General features: G+C 43.4%; 1 protein-coding gene across 3 annotated transcripts in view; it reads right to left on the reverse strand.

The window, feature by feature from the left end:
* Positions 1-22,748, reverse strand: part of CAMK1D (calcium/calmodulin dependent protein kinase ID) — a 414,391-nt gene that overhangs the window by 62,036 nt on the left and 329,607 nt on the right. For all 3 annotated transcript variants that reach the window (XR_005838939.1, XR_005838938.1, XM_040645414.1), the window contains exon 4: positions 1,531-1,669. Coding sequence is in view for 1 of the 3 variants with exons in the window: in XM_040645414.1 (XP_040501348.1) it covers positions 1,531-1,669 (139 nt within the window). In the remaining 2 variants the exon portion in view is untranslated. The remainder of the gene's footprint in view (positions 1-1,530; positions 1,670-22,748) is intronic.

Here is a 22,748-nt window from a genome sequence, read left to right on the forward strand (position 1 = left end):
GTGCTGTGTGGGCGGAAAAAGCAGTTTCTCCTGTGCAGCCCATCTGCCTTGCGAAGGAGAAATACACAGAGCCCCTCAAGGAATGGTCTCTGCGTAGGAATTATTTCTATGAAGTACAGACCACTCGGCCCAACACATGACACTTCTGCGGTTGGTCACCACTCTAACTTGTTCAGAGAGCTGCCTCCTGTGTTCTAGAAGCAGGGACTTGGTATTCGGTGAGGGCATGAGAGAGCCGAGCAGGCGCCGCCACCTAGCATAGAGGGGCCAAGTGGGCTTAGCTCTCTAAAGGACCTCTAGGTCCTGAAGATTAACTAATTGTGCTCACAGCCCATTTCAGCTGTCAAGAAGCCTGCAAAGGGCAAAGCCTGTAAGGACTCCATCCACATTCCCAAATACTCTTGTCGGGCCATTCCCCAAGGACATTCCCAGGATAACATCAGCATCACCTGCAAACCCCTGAGAAATGTGAGTTCCCGGGCCCCTACTGCAGACCCACAGAACCAGAACCTCTGGGATGGGGCCAGACAATTCTGATGTAGGCTAACATTTGGGAGCCTCTACCCTAGTTGCTGGAAAATTCCACAGAGAAGAAAACCTCACAGTGAGACCTTATGAAAAGAAAATCTATACCATTTATTCACACCTAGTACTAGATAATGGGCAGATGTTGAAATTCTGTTTTAAAAAAGGCTTCTGGTTTGTTCTTTAAATTGGTTTAGATTTCACATGGTCATGCAGAGCATGGCTACAGTACAATATAATCCCTGTGTTTATGAGGTGAGTGGCAGGTATGTGCGCTGGGGTGGAGTTTCTGTCTTGACCTGTGGCCTCTGTAGAATGAAGCCTCAGTACAGCCTTCATTGCTTTTTGCTGTTCCTCCAATCAGTATGTTCGATATCTATCCTTGATGGCGTATATTTGATATCTACCCTTCGGTATCCATACTGACCAGGGAGGGATGCAATGCCAAGGTGCCCAATGAAGGCCCCGATCCTCCAGTGCTATTGGGTGAGGTTAGTGTGCCAACTCTTCCTCAAAAAGAGATAAGACTGTAACCTACAGGACACGGGGGGAAGGCTGTGATCACAGGTCATTCAACCTGTCTTTCTGGATAACATTCCATTTCTCTTCTTCTGTCAAGCCCTCTACATACCCGCTCCCTTTCTTTCACGCAGTGTGGTGTGCTGAAATAGGGCCAGAACTGGGGGAAGACTGTGAGAAACTAGACTGGGAAATGGGTTTTTGTGGCCAATATGTCCTGAACAAAATATACAACCTACCCCTCTGGGGCCCTCTGGCTGCATAGTGGTTATAAAATTTCCCAAATCACGGCCAGTCTCATTGATCTTCATCATCTTTCTTTGGGTCCCAAGGGCCTGACAACCAGTGGTACACAAATGTCCACCATTCGTTCCACCCATATCATCATCAAAGCAACCTCATCCATTTTCTGGAGCTGATCCTCTTGGATGGGTGCACTGGAGGTGGGAGAGTAGTCCGGAGGATGTTGCTGAGTGATGGCCTTACCTTGAGGTCCCTGTGGACAATGCCCATTCTATGGAGATAGTAGACAGCATCCAAGACCTGGCGAATCAGAGTGCTGGCATCTTTTTCTGTGTAAAATCCTTTCTCCACTATCCGATCAAACAGCTCTCCACCGGATACACTGTTGTTTGTTTGTTTAAAAAAAAAAAAAGAACAAATAAGAAATTTGAGTGGACCTGTGAAATTGTTCAGGGAAAGCCATCAATAAGAGATTTCAATATGACAAGAGAACCAAATTTTATTTCCAAAATAAATTCATTTTCAGATTTATATTTTGCCCCATCTGTTCCCCAGAAGCTATACCAGGGAAGTGTTTCTGTGTCAGGATGGTATGGGTATCCAGAATGAAAGAAAGGGAAGACTTGAAAAGTCTCTTCTGGCCTTGGCGTCCATCCTGCTACGACAATATAGTCAGAACAACTTTCCAGAATATTGGCATCATCAGATACAGGGAGATGATGGATAGGATGCCTCCTTCACATAAGAAAGGATCCTTAAAGGTCTGCAGGGCTGGGAGAATGGGAGGGCAGTGTTGTGGGCAAAGCAGTGAACAGCTAACAGCTAACACTATGCTTGGGTTCTTGACCAAGTTCTGTGCTCCTAATATGGTGGGGGCCTGGGCATTCCTTGAATCTTTGGACCTCAGTCTTTTAAAATAAGGGGATTAATCTAGTCAACCATATCCAACAGAAGGTAGGGGCTACCCTCAGAGGCATCAGAACCTGAAAGCCAATTGTGATCTACAAAAAGAGAAAGAAGAATGACACCCCTTACCGTGCTTAACACTGATTTTTGGTGACAGTATTTACTTTTCATTTGCTTTGAATTTCAGGCCGTACGAAATGTTTTCTTTCTGCTTATTGTGTATATTATTTATTGCATTTATTGCCTAGATTGGCAAAGGTCAAAAAAACCCTGGTGGGCAACCCCTACAGCCCCTTTCAGCCCCGATATTTGCTGCTGCTCTGGGCTTAACAAAGTAACAAAGCTGCACAATTCCGAGTAGGAACAATTCAACACTTTAGCCTTCAAATTCGTAGAATACATACTTCTCGAAGAAAAATAGCACTGCTGTCAAAGAATTAAGCCATCTTGGAAATTAGCTTCAAGGGATATATTAACACTATTCTCTTATATAAAAAGAAACACAATTTCCAAAAACATTGAAGACAATTTATTTGAAATACTAAAATCATAGAACAGTTTCCCAAACAGCTTTTACAGCTTTAATAGATATAGTAAAAGACATGCCCTAGCAGTAACACACACACACACACACACACACACACACACACACACAGAGTTCTGATTCATTTTCTGCAAGTCATGGCAATTAACGTGCAATATCTGATCCACCAAAACCTTCCTTTTAAAAAACCAATAAAGAAAACCAATTGCAGCTATAAAAGGCCTACGTGTTCAAGTGTCTCCCATTACCGAGAGTCATTCTAAGCGATGTTGTGCTTGGATAATGTCTTGTTTCCAAAGCAAACTGAGCAATCAAAATAAGAAAAGGAAAGACGCTCAGGAGAAATAAGCAATTCAGAGAGAGAAAAGAAATGGAAACATCAGGGAGAAACTACCTTTTGATGACCAGGGTTGTCTAAATGGTCCATCCTTAAGTAAACCAAAATCTCAGGACATCCCCCTCTCAGCAGCAGGACATCAAGCTCTCACCAGGCTTCGTGTTTCTAGACCCTTCTTGCCATGAGTTTCAGTGGAAGAGCTCTGCAGACCTCGAGGGTGTCCTACAGAACCTATGTGTATTCACATCAGTTGATCATCTTTTCAAGCATTCATTTAAGATTCACTAGGTGCCCACTAGGGGCCAGTGACTATGCCCAGTTGGCTGCATTAGCTCTAAAGGAGGAAAGGTTTGTTTGGATTGTGCCCCTCCTCTTCCTCCTCCACCGTCCGCCCACATTCCAATCATGGCACCCCTTCCAAGTGCTCCCGTGCTTTCTTACTACTGGTCTGCCTGCCGCTCATGTCCTCTGCTCTGCAGGCTACGGAAAGAGCTTGGGCAGGAATGCTCACCCCTCCCGCCGCCCCCACCTCCCACCCTGAGTACTCTACCACCCACCTTTGCCAGATTCTTGCCCTCCTTCAAAAGTCATCTCTCCTGCTTCCCATTCTCTCCAAGTCCTCCCTTCTCCTATGCGATCTATAAGGTATTAATAGACTGTAGTCAATCAAATATTTGCCCTCCGATCGGGCAGCAATGCAGTAAGAACTGAAGCATCAGAGTCAAAGCGTAATTGTCACTGTAGCATGTTCTGTCATGGTCTCCATGCTCCACACATCGGATATTTCACTTCCGAAATTTCACACTGCACCAGGGCTTTCTTCTTCTGAACAGTGCTTAGTATCTGGTTTCCTTAGAAACTAAGGCACAGGGGAGAAGTTTAAAAATTTGCCAATAAAAAAATGTAATGATACTCATAAAAATGCCTTAAAATTTGCAAATCACTGTATATTTTTAAAAAATCTCCTTAAGCATACCTTTCAAATGGCTACTGTTCCGTACTGTTTTTGCCCCCTCCCATGTTCATGCTGAAGCCCTAAGCCCCAGTGTGATGGCATTTGGAGATGGGGCCTTTGGCTGGTATTTAGGTTTAGATGAGATCATGAGAGTGGGGCCCCATGGTGGGATTAGTGTCCTTAAAAGAAGAGAAACCAGAGTCCGTCCAGTTCTCTCCTCTCCCACCCTCCCTCTCTCTCTGCCATGTGAGGACACAGCAAGGAGAAGGCCATCTGTAAGTCAGGAAGAGTCCTTAAAAGGAACCACATCAGTTGGCAACTTGACTCCAGGACTGTGAGAAATAAATGTCTGTCATTTAAGCTGCCCTGATTCTGGTATTTTGTTAGTAACAGGCAGCCTGAGCTAAGACACCCACTTATTTTGAAAATCCTTTGTGAACAACCAGAATCCCAGAATCACTGATGGGGAAGTAAGTTTAGAATTGTGGTGAGGGGCATGTCTCATTTTCAGGCCCGCAGATCATGAGGAGGTTGGGTGGTTGGTTGCTGGGCTGGCTGACAGGTTGCTTTCTTTAATCAATATCCTTTTATAGCATGTTTCCCGAGTGCATGGTTTACAGCTCCACAATAGAAATGGAGTTCCCCAAAGAGAGCCAAGCATCACACGCCAAGCTTCAGAACAGAGTTAGAAGGGTCAGGGGTCAGGTGACTGGGGAAAAGGCGTAGAACTGTCATGACAGATCAACAAATAAAATCAATTAATGGTGGCTATGGGAGCGAGGTTCATTAGGGGGGTGTATATGGAGAAAGAAACTGGCTATTGGGGCGCCTGGGTGGCTCAGTGGGTTAAGCATCCTACTCTTGGTTTCAGCTCAGGTCATGATCTCACAGTCATGAGATCGAACCCCACGCCAGGCTCAGCGCAGAGTTGGCTTCAGATTCTCTCTCCCTCTGCCCCCCCTCAAATAAATAAAATTATATCTTAAAAAAGAAAGAAAGAAACTGGCTATTAAAGATTAAGGGAGAGGACAGAGATCAATAAAAAATTCTATATTATTCTCAATTTAAACTTTGCCATTAATTTAGGACAACCTGCCTTTGCGTTGAACTTGGGTTTGCTCAGTCTCCAGTCTTCCTTGTCTATTACATTGTACTGCTATCCCTGCATGTGAATTTTAAATATACAAATATGAAATCTCAACACAATTTCAGTTTATCTGTAAAATTTTAAGTAGTGTAAATGTCTTCAAATTAAAAAATCATCATCAAGAAACATAATTCTAACTTTGCTGGATCTACCACAGCATACCGCGACATGAACTAGTCAGCATACCACACATTCACTGGTAGTACTGGGTAGACCGAGCTGTTCCTTATGTGCACTTGAACTTTTCCATGCAGTTTCCATAGACGTTAGTCCCTTGTTTAAAGGGATGGTTAAAAACTCACTGCTTATTATAATTTAAAATGTGTTTTTCTCTTATAACAATATTTACACATTCATTAAAAGACAATACTTGTGCTAATGCTGAAAAATGGGTTCCAAAAACCTGTCCCTCTAGAAATTAGGTATAATAAGATATGAAGAAGGCTACAGGAAACCTGAATATGTCACCCAAAATAGGCCTCCTTGACACAAAATTTACTTTGAGCTGCAAGCAATTGAGAAGCAGTAAATGCAGGAAAAAAATTCCCCCTCTTTTGTCTAAAGGTAAGAAATAATGTTCTCCTTTCATTGGAGACAGACTCTATCAGCCCACAGACTGCACCAGGGGAATGTGCAAACAAACTTCATTCGGCTAACCTCTTACCTCCCTAGACTCCTCACCATTTACCATTCCTGATCCAAACCCCTCTGCATTGTCAATTCTTCACAAATTTATTGTTTTTGTAAAAGCTTCCAGCTCTGATCACTCCCCCAGGTCTTCATTCTCTGGAGAAGGATCCCAAGTAACTGCCAAACTTCATTAACAAGCGTTATGTTTTCTTCCCACTAGTCTGTCTTTGTCGGTTTCATCTTCAGAGCTAACCATGGACCCGATGAGGGTCAAGGAAAACTTCTTTCCCTCAAAAGCCAAACAGTATAGGCTGTGCTGTTAATTTTAGAGAGCAGTCTGAGAAATACTAGCAGTAATGCTGAGATAATAATAAAGCAGTATTATAGCAAATATGCCTTGAAATTTACAAAGACCGTTGTCAACTAACTAGACAGTGACCATGGAAAAGAGCCGAGGACATGGCTAAGAAGCAAGGTAACCTTTATGTGCCCCAGAGCAATGCTGATTATAAATGTGTTTTTCTAGAACCATCTCCCCCATTCACATGTAGTCCTAGGAGGAAGGTGATCTTGAAATATGTAGGATGTGATTGAGAGAGGCTATAAGTGAAGCATTTTTCACCTGTGAGACCTCCCAAGGCCCACGTTGGCAGAGGTGTGTATTTTTTCACCCAAGCTGGAGAAAGAAAGGGCCTATTATCCCAGTTCTTTCCTCAATGAAGTCCTGACTCTGCAGTCCCTGGGATTTCCCTCCTCCCATAAAAGGCAGCTGCCCAGCTCCCAGCCTGTTCTCTTAATCCTCACTGCCTCCCTTGGCATTGGCTCCCATGCACCCTGCTCCTGGGGGGACTCTCTCACCCACTCTGGGAAGATTAGGGGTTTATTCCCTGCAACCTCTATCCTCCATATTTCCTCCTTTGACAAATCCTACTTTAATAATAAAAATATCCTTTTTCTTAGAATTCAGTTTCACAATATCTTCCTGGCTCAATCTGTTCAGAAAATTCCAAAACACAATCACATGCCTCTCCACCTCATGGACCCAATCAGTGTAACTCCTGGTGTTCCGTTATACTTCGATTCTAGCTATTTTGCCTTCTCGGTGTCTGGGTGTCATGGACTGATTGGTGTTTCACCCACCAATTTCAGACGTGGAGATCCTAATCCCCAGTACATCTCAGAATGGGGTCTTTAAAGAGTTAATTATGGTTCAATAAGATCAGATGGGTCCAGTATGACTGGTGTCCTTATAAGAGAGAAAGAGAGAGAGAGAGAGAGACCAGAATGTGAGCACACAGAGACAAGACTATGGGAATGCACGGTGAGAAGGAGGCCGTCTATAAGCCAAAGAGATGGGCCTCAGGAAAAACCAAATCTGCCAACACCCTGAACTTGAACTCTCAGCCTCCAAGAGGAGAAAATTCCTTTCTGTTGTTAAGCCCCCCGGTCTGTGGTATTTTTGTATCCACTAGCAAATTAATAGACTGGGCAATATAAAGGATACCCCATAATCATACAGGGGATCTTTGAATTACATTCTCTTTTTGTTTTTTTCAAGATTTATTGTGGGGAGAACAGTTTCTTCTGCTCTATTTGCATTCTATGCTTTGTTTAATCACCAAATCATCAAATAATCTTGTATTAAGCCAGATGTGTTGTCTCTGTTTCCAAGGGGCACATCACCCAGTGTGGCAGGGGTGGGGTGGGGACTAAGATACACAGACAAGTAAGCACAGTGTAGATGGTTCTGATGTTGTGGGGTGGGGGGTGGCCAATGAAGGTGCTTTGGAAAATCCCAGAAAGACACCTGGAAGGGTCCCAGGGACAGGGCAGGAGAAGGAGAGTCCGAGCTGTCTTAAAGGATGAGTGATATTTAGTCAAGTGGAGAAAAGTCCACGGGACAGGCAGACCCCAGTAATTTGGATTGTCACTAAAGGAGTCTCTGGTGAAGTAAATATCATCAGGAGAATACAGTCAGTGAAAGAAGTGTCAATGAGAACCTTGTATAAGCCCAGCACTTGGCACACAGTGTTGGTCTGTATTTAGGGAGCTACAAAAGAAGCCCAAGGTGACCACTCAGACCCCCAGCCAGCGAGGACCTGCCCCACCATGACCCCAGCTGGATGACCACAGGACATCACAGAGGGGAGAAATCAGGGATGAGTGGAGGCTGCCTGCAGGACAGGTCCTAACTTTCCTTTCACCTCCAGAGTCCGGCACAATGCTCACTGCATTGCAGAAAGAGGATTCCCAAAGGCAGGGCAGACTTGAGAGACCAAAGTTAAGACGAAGGACATGACAGGCAAGAGAAGAGGGTAGAGGCAGGAAGGAACAATGTATGCAGCCTGACTTATCTGGGAAATGCACCTGGTGAGGATGAAGTCACATCATAAAGGATTCTGCAAATTGAGCCGTGGACTCGGATGGGCAGCAGGGGAAGACAGCAAATTCTAAGCTGCCTGGGATCTAAGGTGACCCACTTCGGAAAGGGATGCTGCTGACGGAGTTACTGTGTGTGGCTGTGGGTTTGGGGTGAGGGGTGTCGTGGGACAAGAGCCCTTTCTGAGGCGTGCACGCTGTCTTCCAATGAAGGTCTGTCGTTGCCATACTGGAGGCCCACTGCTTTTAGATTCTCAGTCCTATAGCTTCCTGCAACCGCCAGACGTGCTCACAGGAGTAAACCCATTCCTCCAAATCCATGTTGGCCAGCCCTGCAGTGCACACGGATTTTCCACCCACCCAGGCAACAACTTCCATTGCCTTCCATGGGGCCTCAGGGATTCCTTGGAATCATCTTCCCTCTCGGTTTCCAACTACGTCCCTCGGTTCCCAGACAACTGCCCCTTGAGGAGGGCCAGGGTTATGGCCAAAACCGTAGATAAGAAACAGCTAAAGGCATTTTAATTGTGTATGGGAAACTTGCTTGCTGAGACCCTGATAAAGAAATTCTACTTTTGTATTACTCATGAGGAAAGGACCAAAGGATTTGTTGAGAAATTATTAGCATGTTCAAGTTTTCATGAGAAAATAACTTATCTGTTCTAACTCAAAGCACCTGCTCATGTTTCAAAAAAAAGATAATTAGAAATCATTTTTAGGTTTTTGTATTCCAAGAGGGCAAAGCATATCGTATTTCTCTTGAATCTCCAGTATCTACAACTATTGTATTCCAGTGGGATAGGAAGAGAAAGAAAAGAAAGAAATCAACAAATAAAGAAATGTAAAACATTCAGAGAGTTCAAAATGCTGTGCAGAGAACTGAAACAAGCCTGAGATGAGTGGTGTAACCACTTCTGAGTGGGCTCCAGGACACCCCTTCTGGATGACAAGAAAGAGCCAGCCAAGGGACCATGGAGGGGAAGAGCTTCTGGGCAAAGGGGTGAGCCAGTCCCAAGATCCTGAGGCCAGCAAAGGTCTGACAGTGTTTGGGGACCAAAAAGAGGGTCAGCAGTGACTGGAGTCTGGTGAGCAATGGGTGGAATGGTTGAGAAAGAGGAAGGCCCAGATCATGTGGCACCACATGTGATTATGATGAAAACCTAATCCCCAGTGTGATGGTATTTGGGGGTGGGGTCTGTGGGAGGTCATTAGGCCATGAGGGCTCTCACTAGCACTCGATTATGCTGGCGCTCTGATCTGGGACTTCCAGGCTCCACACACTGTGAGACATCAATTTCCATTGTTTATATGCCACCTGTCTATGGTACTTTGTAATGGTGGCCCAAATGAACTATGGCACCATGCAAAAGAATGTTCAAACAGGGTGTGTTTATTCCACGTTTGGTAAGAAATCATTAGAAGGTTTTCTGCTGAGGGACAGGTGAACTTATATTTTTTCATGATCGCGCTAGCTGCTACGTGGAGAATGGGTTGTGGAGACAAGAGTGACAGCAGGCAGATCACTGAGGAGCTACTGTGGCCATCCGGGTGAGAGAGGAGGGCAGCTCAGCCTGTGAAACACTGGAAATAGAGAGAAGTGGACACATGTGAGGTACGTTTTGGAGACAGAGTAGATATGACTCACTGATGAGGCTGACATGGGCATGCAGGAAGGAGAAGAATCAAGAATGCCTCCTAGATTTGTGGCTTGAGACACAACCAGGTGGTAGCGCCATTATTTGAAATGGGAGATCCTGGTCAAAGAACAGGTTTGGAAGGGTAGGAACAGCTAGGGCAGCACTGATCACTAGAACCTCCTACAATGACGGAATGCTCTTTACCTACAATGTCCAATATGGTAGCCACTAGTCACAGGAAACTATTGGGCATTTGAAATATGCCAACACACCTGCAGAACTGCCTTTTGCACTTAACCTTAATTAATGTGAATAGCCACGTGGCCCTACCATATTGGATAGCTCAGACCTAGAGCCTTGGGTAGGATATGTGAAATGTCCGGTGCCTTTTGGATGAAGATACCAAGCAACAGCCATGAGTATAAGTCTGAAGTTCAAGGACAAAGATCAGGGCTAGAGTTTAAAATTGGCAAGCCATCCTCATGGAGATGGTCCCCAAAGCCAAGAGGCTAGATCAACCACTGAGAGAGTGCAGATGGATAAGAGAAAGACATCTGAGCACTGGGAATGCCAACACCCAGATAAAGAAGAGCCAGCAAAGGACCAGGCAGAGAGGTAGGAAGCAAAGGAGGAGAGTGTGGTGCCATGGAAATCATGGAGGAGGGTCTGAGAGATCAGCACCATGAGGAGAGAGAAATATCCACTGTATTGGGCAAGATGAAGGACATGGCAGAAGGCAGAGAGCCAGGAGTCACTGGCATATGAGATGGGCTCTAGACCGTGGGACTGGAGATGTCTGAGGACACAGAGAAGAGATGGGTACCCAGGATTGAGCTCTCTGAGCCTCATTTTTCTCCTCTGTAATAGGGGTAATTACAGTTGCTTTAAGAATGAAGTGAGACAATGCAAGGGAAATCCCTAGACAGATTCGTGGCCCGCCTCACTATTCCATATAAGTGCCTTCTCCCCTTCCCCTGAGGATCTCAGGCAGGTGCGCAGACAAGGCATGTGTGAGAGACTGCTAGGAACAGGGCTACCACCAGAGGAAGAGGGCACAGGACCTCTGGTTGTATGGATAGAAGAGCCCCTGTGCTTCTCTGCTCCCCGCAGACAGGCTGGGGATTTTGGAAAATATCCCTGCCCTTGATTAAGATGGAGATTTGTGAAAATTTCAGCCTTATTACATAATCTCACAGTTTAGTATTGTGACTTCTTCTGCATTAATTAGTCCTCTTTCTATAACCTTATATAACAAGGATTTGCAAGGGGAGGGTCAGAATGCTATCAACCTAGCACGGCATATTTCTTGAGATGTTCTAGGTTCATCAAGCACTAGCTGACATGCCATAGCCCCATACAGTGACCTCCTGGTAGAACACACACAGCATGGGCTTTGTATGGACAGACACTCCCGGATGTTTTAAACACAGTTTGGGGGAAAGTTTTGCAAAGAACTGTTTGACTACTACACACTGGCTTTCCAGAATTAGTTCCAATTAGGAGGATTTTACTTGGCAACACATTGTTCTGTTATAATTTTCTAATATTAAAATAGCTTTGCATTCCTTGAGCAGATAACAGCTGGAAGAGGCAGGCGATGGCACTGGAATAGGTCTAGGAATATGGCTTGGACACAGACAGTCCATAAATTGTAACTCCCATGTAGGGAGTTGACATTGGGCGGGAAGCACATCTTTGTCTATCTTGGGTAAGGGACTATGTTCAAAGCTGATAGAGAGCAACTGTGCACTCATGCATGCTCAGAGAGTCAGACTCTGAAGGCAATTGGCTAAGTCTCCAATTTTATGACAAGCCTAAAAACCGCATTTTATTTTTTTTATTTTTTAAAGATTTAATTTTATTTATTTATTTGACAGAGAGAGAGAGAGAGACAGCCAGCGAAACAGGGAACACAAGCAGGGGGAGTGGGAGAGGAAGAAGCAGGCTCCCAGCAGAGCAGGAAGCCCGATGTGGGGCTTGATCCCAGGACCCTGGGATCATGCCCTGAGCCGAAGGCAGACGCTTAATGACTGAGCCACCCAGGCGCCCCTAAAAACCGCATTTTAAATTCTTTTTTGTTTATCTAGTTTTAATGAAGTTCATTATATATATTTATATGAGTTCTAGTGTTTCTCAGCCAATGGGGGTCTCTACTGAAAATCTTATAGCAGCTGTGTGGGCGAGCATATGTATTTAGGTAACACGAGAAAGATCTAACAATGCCTTCAAAAAAGTAAAAACAAAATAAAAATTGCTTGTCTATTGTTCAGCCTTGCAATATGCTCAATGCCTTTGTTGATTAAGTCTGTGGGGTCCCCAAGTTTACCTTCTATTAGCAGTGCTGATAAAGGTCACAGTCACAGCTGCCGGCTGCCGGGTTCCCTGGCTCCAAGCCACCCCTGTACCTGTTGAACCCTCACATAGTTTCTTAATCTGATTCCTACTCATTGTTGGGGTCCTAGCTTGAATGTCACTACTTTAGAAAAGCCTTTCTTGACCTCCAGATTAGGTCCCCCCCCCCTTATATTCTTTTAACTCTTGTATTTCTACACAACACTCAGCTGTTAGAGTTAATTATTGGCATATTCATCCGTGTAATGCTTTGTCCTCCTACCCTGCCCCCACCTATCACTGACGGTGAACTCCATACAGGCAGAGGCGATGTCAGCCTCTTTGGTGCTTTTACCCACAGCCTAGCAGGGTACCTGGCACAAATGAAACACTAACTAAATATTTGCTGAATAAAGAAAGATGTTGCACAAGAAATGCATAGTGAGTGAGGTCTGGGTCTTGCTGGGCATGGCATCCTTCAGCAATCATGCACATCCTCAAAGCATGTGCCACTGAGAACCAGACAGAAGGGCCCCGAAGCCTACTCCATTTAACAGACCAGCAGCTGAGCCAATTTTCTCTTGCTCTCCACCTCATCCATTCCCTCCCTTACTCATTCATTTATTCCTGCTCTCCCAGCCTCTTAAACCTGCTGCTAGCTTGCATGCTAAACCTTTGTTTCACCAGTCTTATTTTCCCGTGGCCTCCTGTGCTCTGGGTCTTGACTTTTTGCTGGGAGGAGGCACCCACACTCTGAGGAATGTCCTGGCTTTGCCCAGGGATCCTGAGCAGACAAGACCTTATGGCTTTCCCTCGATAGAAGGTCATGCCTACAAGCGTCTACATAAGAGAACCCCTTCATCATATTTTCATAATCATTCATTTAAAAATTATGCCAACAACAGACACATGAAAAGATGCTCAACATCACTCATTATTGGGGAAATGCAAATCAAAACCACAATGAGGTATCACTGTCAGGTATCACCTGTCAGAATGGCTAAAATAAAAAAACACAAGAAACAACAAGTGTTGGTGAAGATGTAGAGGAAAAGGAACCCCCGTGCATGGTTGGTGGGAGTGCAAACCGGTGTAGCACTGTGGAAACTGGCATGGAAGTTCCTCAAAAAATTAAAAATAGAACTACCCTATGATCCAGTAATGACACTTCTGGGTATTTATCCAAAGAATACAAAAACGCTAACTCAAAGAGATACATGCACTCCTATGTTTATAGCAGCATTATTTACAATAGCCAAATTATGGAAGCAGCCCAAGTGTCCATCAAAAGATGAATGGGTAAAGATGTGGTGTGCGCATATACAATGGAATATTCTTCAGACATAAGAAAGAATGAAATCTTGCCATTTTTAACAACATGGATGGAGCCAGAGAGTATAATGCTAAGTGAAACAAGTCAGTCAGAGAAAGACAAATACCACATGATCTCACTCATATGTGAAATTTAAGACACAAAACAAACAAAGGGGAAAAAAGGGAGATAACCTCCCCCCAAAAAAACCAGACTCTTAACTACAGAGAACAAAGTGATGGTTACCAGAGGGGAGGTGGGTAGGAAGATGGGTGATACAGGTGATGGGGATTAAGGAGCGCACTTGTCATGATGAGCACTGGGTGATGAATGGAAATGTTGAATCACCATATTGTACACCTGCAATTAATATAACTGTATGTTAACTAACTGGAATTGAAAATTTTTTTAAATGCAAAAACAAAAATAAAAACAAATAAATAAGAAAATGATGTCCAAAACCCATTTCAGAGGATCTGCTAAAGGGTAAGTTAGTGAGCGCTAGAGAGTAGTGCATGGGGATGGAGGGTGAGGGACTGGCTCACAATGACTCAGCCCAATCTGTGCCACGTGGACGGGATGGGGCTGACCACAAGAGACCCAAACAGGGTGCAGAACAAAAGCAGGTAAGCCACGGAATTTGTTGTCATTTGTATATTTGATGGATGTGTATCTTATTTTATTTTATTTTTTTAAAGATTTTATTTATTTATTTAACACAGATAGAGACAGCCAGCGAGAGAGAGAACACAAGCAGGGGGAGTGGGAGAGGAAGAAGCAGGCTCATAGCGGAGGAGCCTGATGAGGGGCTCGATCCCATAACGCTGAGCCGAAGGCAGACGCTTAACTGCTGTGCCACCCAGGTGCCCCGATGGATGTGTATTTTAAAGCATTCCCTGGTAAATGTGCAAATACACATTATACGTGCACTGAGATGTTTTCTTCAATTAATGCGCCCTTTTAGGGGGAAGGTGACAACACAAACCAGGAGCCAGACATTCCAGGTCAACCGGCCACTATATCACTCTTTCACTCAGCTCAAACTGCTGCAAGGCTGAGGCTATAACAAGCCCTCCACTCGAGGCTACATGGCCAGCAGCTTCTAGAACATATTTCCTATGTGTCCTAGTCCCCATATTGGGCAAAAGTAATGCTTGCTGGTAGATTTCTTCTTGTCTTCTTTCTAGCAGCCACACATTGACCTTTCACACTTAGCACAGAGGGAAATAACATGCCACATGACATTGCATGTGATCGTTGCAACATGTTCAAAGAAAACATGTCACAACCTATAAAACCATATTATGTTTGTGTCTAGCATGAGCCTTCACATAAAAAATCGGCAAAAGTTTCTTCCAAGTTGAGAAAGTCCATTAAGAGGGCACGCCACTAACCCCAAAGAGTGAATGGCAACCTTGAGAAAATGACCATCCTGAAATTTGAGTGAAAATTTAGAATTATTGTCTCCTCGAAGCCATGTCCAAAACGTAGGGGTGGCCTTTGGGCAAAGACTGTTGGTCAAGGTATGGATCACTGGTAAGACCTCTAGTTCATTTTTTTACAATGAAACTGTCTCTGTAAACACAAATCATTAAAATAAGAGTGTAAAATCTCTTTAGTGACAATCAAATTCAATAGAGAAACAGAAATGGAAAGAATCTGACACTCTGTAGTCCACGCTTGGCTCATTATCAGTCACTGCTAAGGAATATTCCAGGCCTTGCCCGGCCTTGCCCATCACCAGCAGGAATTTTGGGACATGGCACAGCAGAGCCCCTCCTGATGGGCTGTGTAAGTAGCCGCTGTCCTTACTGACAGAGAGTCACTATGGTTTGCTACTGATCCCCAGACCAGAAGCTTGGAGCAGCTCTCAGTGGTTTTTCAGATTCCAAAAAGGAAGCTCTTGCCAAAAATGTTTTCTTTCCCTCCTCAAGGTTTAAATTGTCCTAAAGGAGACTCTGAGCCCTGCCCACCTGGTCCCTCTTCCAATGGCAAGCATGTCTCCAGCCCCTGAGGACCGGGGCTCACATGAGCTTCATGCATCATTCCCCTTCTTTCTTCCTGATGTTCTTCGCACAGAATGGTTCTGTACTACCTCACAGTTCCACAAGAGGACTTTGGCAGAAATGTTGCTTACTCAAGATTTTTCTGAAAGACACACTACATGTTTGCTTTTGAACCATATATATATGTGTATATATTTTAATATAAATTAAATATATATTATAAAATACATATATATTATATACATATATTTTTAAAACAAATAACAACTGGAAAAGTTTAAATATCATGAGCTGTGAGAGGTGAAGAGTGGAGTAGTCCCAGCCAAACTAGACACCAGGATAGTTTCTTAGCTCCTCTTTGCTTATCTCTAACTGGGGCTGAGATGGTTAATTTTGTATTTCAACTGGGCAGGAACACAGGATGCCCTATTCTGTGTGTGTCTGTGAGGGTAGGGTTTTTTTGTTTTGTTTTTTGTTGGTTTTTTTGGCAAGATTAATATATGAATAGGTAGACTGAGTAAAGCAGATTGCTCTCCCCAATGTGGGGGGGGGGGCTCATCCAATCAGTTGAAGACCTGGATAGAACAAAAAGACTGAGAAAGAGGAAACTCCTCCTGCCTGAGTGCCTTAAAGCTGAGACATCTGTTTTTCTTGCCTTTGAACTTGAGCCAGAATATCAACTGTTTCTGGGTCTTGAGACTATTGGTCTTTGGATGAGAACTACACCATCAGCAGTCCTGGGTCTCTGGCTTGCTGACACACCTGGCAGATCTTCGGACTGGTCAGCCTCTCTAAAAGTGTAAGCCAATTCCTTACAATAAATCTCTTTACATATATTTTATATATATGTATATATATTTATATAAAATATATAAAACATCATGTTTACACACACCCTATTGGCTCTGTTTCTCTGGAGAACACTAATTAATGCATGCCTAATGCAGGGACTTTCAGCATCCAGTTTTCTGAAGCTTCTAGAAACTCCTTGGCTCAACCCCCAACCCCAATTAATGGCATCATCTATGGTATTCAGAAAAATAAATGGCTGGCTTCCAAAGTGTAGACAACTTAGAGGCCATCTGGTGAAGCCCCTCGTTCTGCTGATGAGGACAGGGTGCCTGGCTGCAGTGTGACTCACCTACGGTCACACAGTTGTTGATGGTGGGGTCTCCTGGCATTGCCTCCTGTTGCCTCCTGTGAAAAGACACTTTTCTCTGCAACCCTAGTCACTATTCTAGAAGAGAAACCAGAGAGCAGAAAAAACAATGTAGCAAAAGAAGAGGAGACGAGAAGAGGGAAACAGAAGAGGCTTGTAAGGACCACAAAAAAGAGGAAGTGTTTTTAGGAGCTGGCTGTTTGTTCAGAGACCATCCCCTCTTGCCCCCCAAAACATTCTCTGGAATGGAATGGGAGCGTACAACATGGAAAATTCACATTTGTATATACTTCATCTACTGCTTCAAATCTCCCCACGATGTCTGGCAAGCTCTTCTAAGGTACTTGAGCCCCGAGCAGACAGATCTAAGACTCGGTAACTTCTGTTTTTACTTTTACAGGTAATTGGAGGCATCCAGCCAAATGCTAAATGCACCTTTGATGACAAAAACCCTTCCAGGCCAACTACAGCCTAACATACTGTCCAAGGGCCAAAGGGGCCCCAGGACATACTTTCAACAAAGTTGCTGTCCTTGATTCATAGTTTTCTAGAAGAAAGTTCTTTCACCACCCCTCTTCTATTTGAGAAAACAAAAACAAAAATAAAAACCTATATATAGCACTACTTAAAAACTCACAAAACCCACCTTAGGTGGAGACACACTTTCTTCAGTGCGACCAGAATTATTTACCTTTCCTATTCTCTTCAACACACTCTGTTTCTAGTGTTTTAGCCTGGGGTGTGTTTACATAGACGTTTATTTGAAAATAACTATGAGCTTTGATCACTCTGGCTGTTATAAAACAGAGCAGGCTCTGTTTAATGAGTGAGGCCAGAATGGACAACCCCTTGGTCCTGCAAGTACAGGGTTCTCAGCACCAATGGCCACCAAACCCATGCACTGGGCTCACAAAGAATGAAGCTTTGTGGGCACAGAACTGAGGGCCCCAAGCGTAGAACTTATGTTTCTAGCATTTACCTTTCTTTGCTGCCAGAGTCTTTTACTTTATTTATTTTATTTTTTAATTTTTTTTTAAGATTTTATTTATTTATTTGACAGAGACAGAGATAGCCAGCGAGAGAGGGAACACAAGCAGGGCGAGTGGGAGAGGAAGAAGCAGGCTCACAGCAGAGGAGCCTGATGTGGGGCTCGATCCCATAATGCTGGGATCACTCCCTGAGCCGAAGGCAGACGCTTAACCGCTGTGCCACCCAGGCGCCCCATGCCAGAGTCTTTTAAAATGTGCCTTTCCACTTCACACACACTGGGATGGCTATAACTTAAAAACAAAGCAAAATGAAAAACTGGAAATGACAAGTGTTGGTGGGAATATGGTTAAACTGGAATCCTCCCACGTTGCTGGTGGGAATGTAAAATGGTGTAGCCCCTCTGGGGAAAAGAGTATGGTGGTCCCTCAAAATATAAACAGAGAGTTACAATAGGACCCAGCAATTTCATTGCTAGGTGAATTAAACATATATATGCCTATAAAAACTTGTACCTGAAGTTCACCACAAAATTACTCATAATAGCCAAAAAGTGGAAATAACCCAGTGGTCATCAGTTGATGAATGTCTTAACAATATGTGGCATATCCATATAATTCATACAGGAATATTATTCAGCAATAAAAAGGAATTCAGTACTGTTACATACTGTACAACACTGCAAACATATTGATAACATTATGCTAAGGGAAAGAAATGAGACATAAGGGTACACATTGTGTGATTCCATTTATATGAAATGTCCAGAATAGGCAAATCTATAGAAATGGAAAAAAGATCAGTGGTTGCCAAAGGCAGGAGTAGGGGTGGGGTAGATGGAAGGGGAGGTAACCACTAATGGGTACAGAGTTAATTTGGGGGGGTGATGAAAAGTTTCTGGAATTATATACTGGTGATATTTCCATAATCTAGTGAATATACTAAAAACCACTAGATTTTATACTTAAAAGGGTGAATTTATGGTAGTCAATTATATTTTATCTTAAAAATCTTCTCCTTTGCTTTTCTAGACCCCTTATTTTATCAACAGGATGACAAATGTGCAAACACTTTTATACAAAATGCCTTGTTTTTGCTTTGCCCACTTAACAAATGGAGTTTTCTCCCTTTGTCTTTTATCATTTCCTTTCCATCTTTTCCATACCTATTCCTTCTCCTCTTTCTGATGCCATACAAAGATGGTCTCTTGTTGGAGCTACTATTTCCTTTTTTAGAAAGCCCTCTCTTATCGCCTGCTGTCTTGCACGTACTAATACGTGAACAGCTCCCTGTCTCTGATACAAGTTCTCTTGAGGAATGGAGTAGAACCATAATGCACAGAGCCGTCTGTCAGATGTGGTATTCTTAGATGACCTCTGGGAATAACTCACTTAAAGGGAGTGAGTGTCATTCTCTCTGGAAAGAACCTGCTTTACATCTCCCAAGGTCTTCCATGATGTGACCTCAAATAACTGGTAAATGGCACCTTACTCATATAAATGTGAGTCTTGTCTTTTTCCTATCAATAGATCCCTTCAGTTAAGAACTTAATTGCATTAAAACTTCACTAAAGTAATTTGCTTCAAAATATACCAGGAATAATTTTTTTTAAAAGGGAGTGTGCTGTTAGAATGATAAAAAGATTCTAAAACTGGATTGGGGGTACGGTTACATAACTTGGTGAAATTTACAGAAAAATAATTGAGTTGTACACTTCAGATGAGTGAATTTTATGGTATATAAATCAAACCTCAATAAATTGTCAAAAAAACAAAAAAATAAATAAACCGTGGGGCTGGAAGGGGGAGAAGTGGGTGGAAGTGGACAAAAGGAAGATGGGCTCTAGGCCAACAATCATGGAAGCTGAGTGATGGGTAAACAGAGGATACTGTTGGGCAGTGCCTAGTGCTCCTCTTGAGGGCATCCAATGAGGGTCTGGTGGCTGAGGAAGGCTCTTGGCTGAGTCCCTCCAAAGGCATTTCCCTCAGTGGAAGAGCGCTGCTTGTCCAAGGCTGTGCTTCCCTCTCTGGGCAGAGCCCACGTGCAAAGACCAGACACTTGTTTCAAGGAAGGAGGGATCCTTTAAGGACCACGTCCATCCAGAGGTCCCAGAGTTGGCCGAGGCTTTTGTTGAGACTTGCAGCCCAGCATCTCCCTCTGGCCGGACCTGCTTCCTCTCCTCCCTGCAGATACTGATCCCAGAAAACCACCTGCACTCAAACCCCTGCTTCAGAGTCTGTCTCCAGAGAACCCGATCTGAGACTGAGGCTCATTATATATTCTTTCTGTGTTTACAAGCATTTAAAATTTTTAATAAGGAGGAAAAAAACCCCCAAATTCCCCAAACTAAAAGACCACAAGCTCTAGGAACAATATATCTGATGTTTCACAGACTGTGTAACTGACACTAAATCTGTCATTTGATGAATTCTACATCAGAACCCTGGCTCATCTTTATCAGCACTTTCCTTGCTCTTTCTTAAGGACTGAGATGCATTTGCCCATCGGTGTAGACGGGCTTGGTGAACTCAGGTCTCCTCCTGTCCCGACTGTCTGCAATCACTTTACGAGTGTGCAGTCTCTGCCAAGCATGAAGAAAGGAAAACAAAGACTCTGAGAGTAATGAGACTTTCGGAAAGGCAATGAGATGCCAAGTAAGTCTGTACCCATACTTGAATTTAGAGTCCATTTGTTTCCTACATTTAATATAATTGCACTCTCTGCTAGAAAGCCCACAAGCAGGGGGATAATGAGATTTTTGTGATTAAATTATTTAAAGTCACTGATACTATAACATTTTAGAGAGCATGCCACATATTCTGTCTGTTACATCAAAAGGATGATCTGGAAAATCCCCTTTCCTTAGGGAGCCCAGGAACCAATTATCTGAAATTGCCTTGCTTAAAAAAAATCCCAAATCTTATTAGAAATCTCTGGTTATTCTACCATCACTAACTCCCACTGGCCCATTTCATGAATGTTGGTACTATACTAAATGTCCTCAACCAAAGAGATATAAGTTATTGATTTTGTTATGCTGGTTGCAACTCAGTACCCAGCACTATGGAATACGCTGTCCTATGTGAAAACAGCTCTCTCCAGAGGAGGCACTCCCTCCCAAATTCTTACAAATTGCTGCAGAACTGCCTTGGTTTGCCTATTTCTGCCTCGTTCAGTCTCAGCTTCTCCAGTTGTAAGCCCACCTATGTTCGTCCATCTGTCCTGCTCACCTTTCTGATTCCATCTCCTGCTTCTGATCTTGTCTCTCTCCCTTGATGTGGTACTTCCACGAATGAATCACTTACTTATAACATAAAGTCCTCTCCTACTTGTAAATTTCCCCATAGGCTGTTCTTTGTGCACACCTTTCTAAAACCCCAAACCCGTTTCAGGGAATACTGCCCAAATGGAGAACCGGGAAGGGACCAGGGGATTTCTTGGGCACAGGCAGAGAAGGACACAGAGAGAAATCAGGAAAATTAAACCCCAAATGATGGGATGAAATAGCAATCCACACTACTCCTCTACCATGCTATTTTTTAAAATTGTTTATATTTATTATAGTTTAATTTACTTTTACCTTTTGACCCCCTTCACTCATTTTTCTACCCCCCCACCCCCTGCCTCTGGCAACTACCAATCTATTCTCTGCATCTGTGAGTTTGGTTTTTAAAAATTAATTAATTATTTTTAAGTTTTACATAGAAGAGAGATTATATGGTATTTGTCTTTCTCTGACCATGCTAACTATTACATAATATTTTTACAAGTTAGGAAACATTTGACACAAATAGTACCACATTTCAACTCATAACTATTGTCAGTCTTTTGCTTTTTGAAAATATCTGTGAGATCAAAATGGCAAAATAGCTGTGTTCTATTATCCTCTTTCAAAGAACACATATTTTTATAATCACCCACAATGAGAATGCCTTTGTTAAAGTCTAACTGTCCAGAGAAGATGTTTCAGTATACCCCTGGAGCCTAAAGAGAATCTGATATTGGACCCATTAAAGAGGGTGAGAGGACAGTTTAGTTTTACCTGTGTCATCCTTCTTCCAAGGTGTCACAGGTCAGGGCCAAGGGAGACCTTCTCGACCCATGATTTCTCCCATTTGGGAAAGTGAGAACACGTGAGTGAGCATCTGGCTTCCCTAGATGTGCAGGACACCACCAAAGAGACCCACTTCTTTCTTACCCACCAGAAAACTGTGGTATACTGCATGGCCCAAAGACAAGAAGATGCTGGCAGACCAGTAGCCAGGTCTCTTTAATATCCTCCAAGGGACACGGAGCCTACTAATTGCTTCACTGACACTACCAGGAAGCCCACCGTAAGCCTTTGGATGCCATACTTGCAGATCCTCTCAACCGGCCCAAAGGCACCCCTAATGCTCTGTGTACACAAACCCCCCCACCCTGTGGCCAGCTCCCCTTGCACATCCTGAATGGTGCCAAGAGTGAGCCTTTGCAGATGGCTAGTGAGCACATGCAAAAAACTGGGCAAGCTCTGTGACACTGAGACAGAGGACATAAACTTGAGCATTTTCAGCACCACCTGAGGGAAAAGAAGAAAACAGGAGGCTGTCAGTACCTGGTATGACTTTGCAGAATTGAGAGAAGGCATACAATCTTAAGAATTTCTTCCCAGGAAGAAACAGAAAGTGTAGAGCAAGAGTATCCACATACTTTCAACAAATTGAGACTAGAAGGAACATACCTGAACATAATAAAAGCCATATTTGACAAGTCTACAGAAATCACATACTTAATGGTGAAAGGTTGGAAGATTTTCCTGTAAGATGAGGATCAAGACAAGGTTCCCACTCTGACCACTTGCATTCAACTAGTACTGGGAGTCCTAGCAAGAGCAATCAGGCAAGAAAAAGAAATAAAAGGCATTCAAATAGGTAAGGAAGAAGGAAAATGGTCTCTGTTCGCAGATAACATGATCTTATGTAAAGAAAACCCCAAAGACTTCACAAAAAACCTATTACAACTAATAAAAGAATGCAGTCGAGTCACAGGATAAAAATATCAACATACAAAAGTCCGTTGTATTTCTATACACTAACAATGAGCTATCTAAAAGGAAATTTAAAAAATATTCTCATTTAAAATAATATCCAAA

The sequence above is a fragment of the Ursus maritimus genome, unplaced genomic scaffold (genome assembly GCF_017311325.1).
Source record: "Ursus maritimus isolate PB19 unplaced genomic scaffold, ASM1731132v1 scaffold_31, whole genome shotgun sequence".
NCBI classification, from domain to species: domain Eukaryota; kingdom Metazoa; phylum Chordata; class Mammalia; order Carnivora; family Ursidae; genus Ursus; species Ursus maritimus.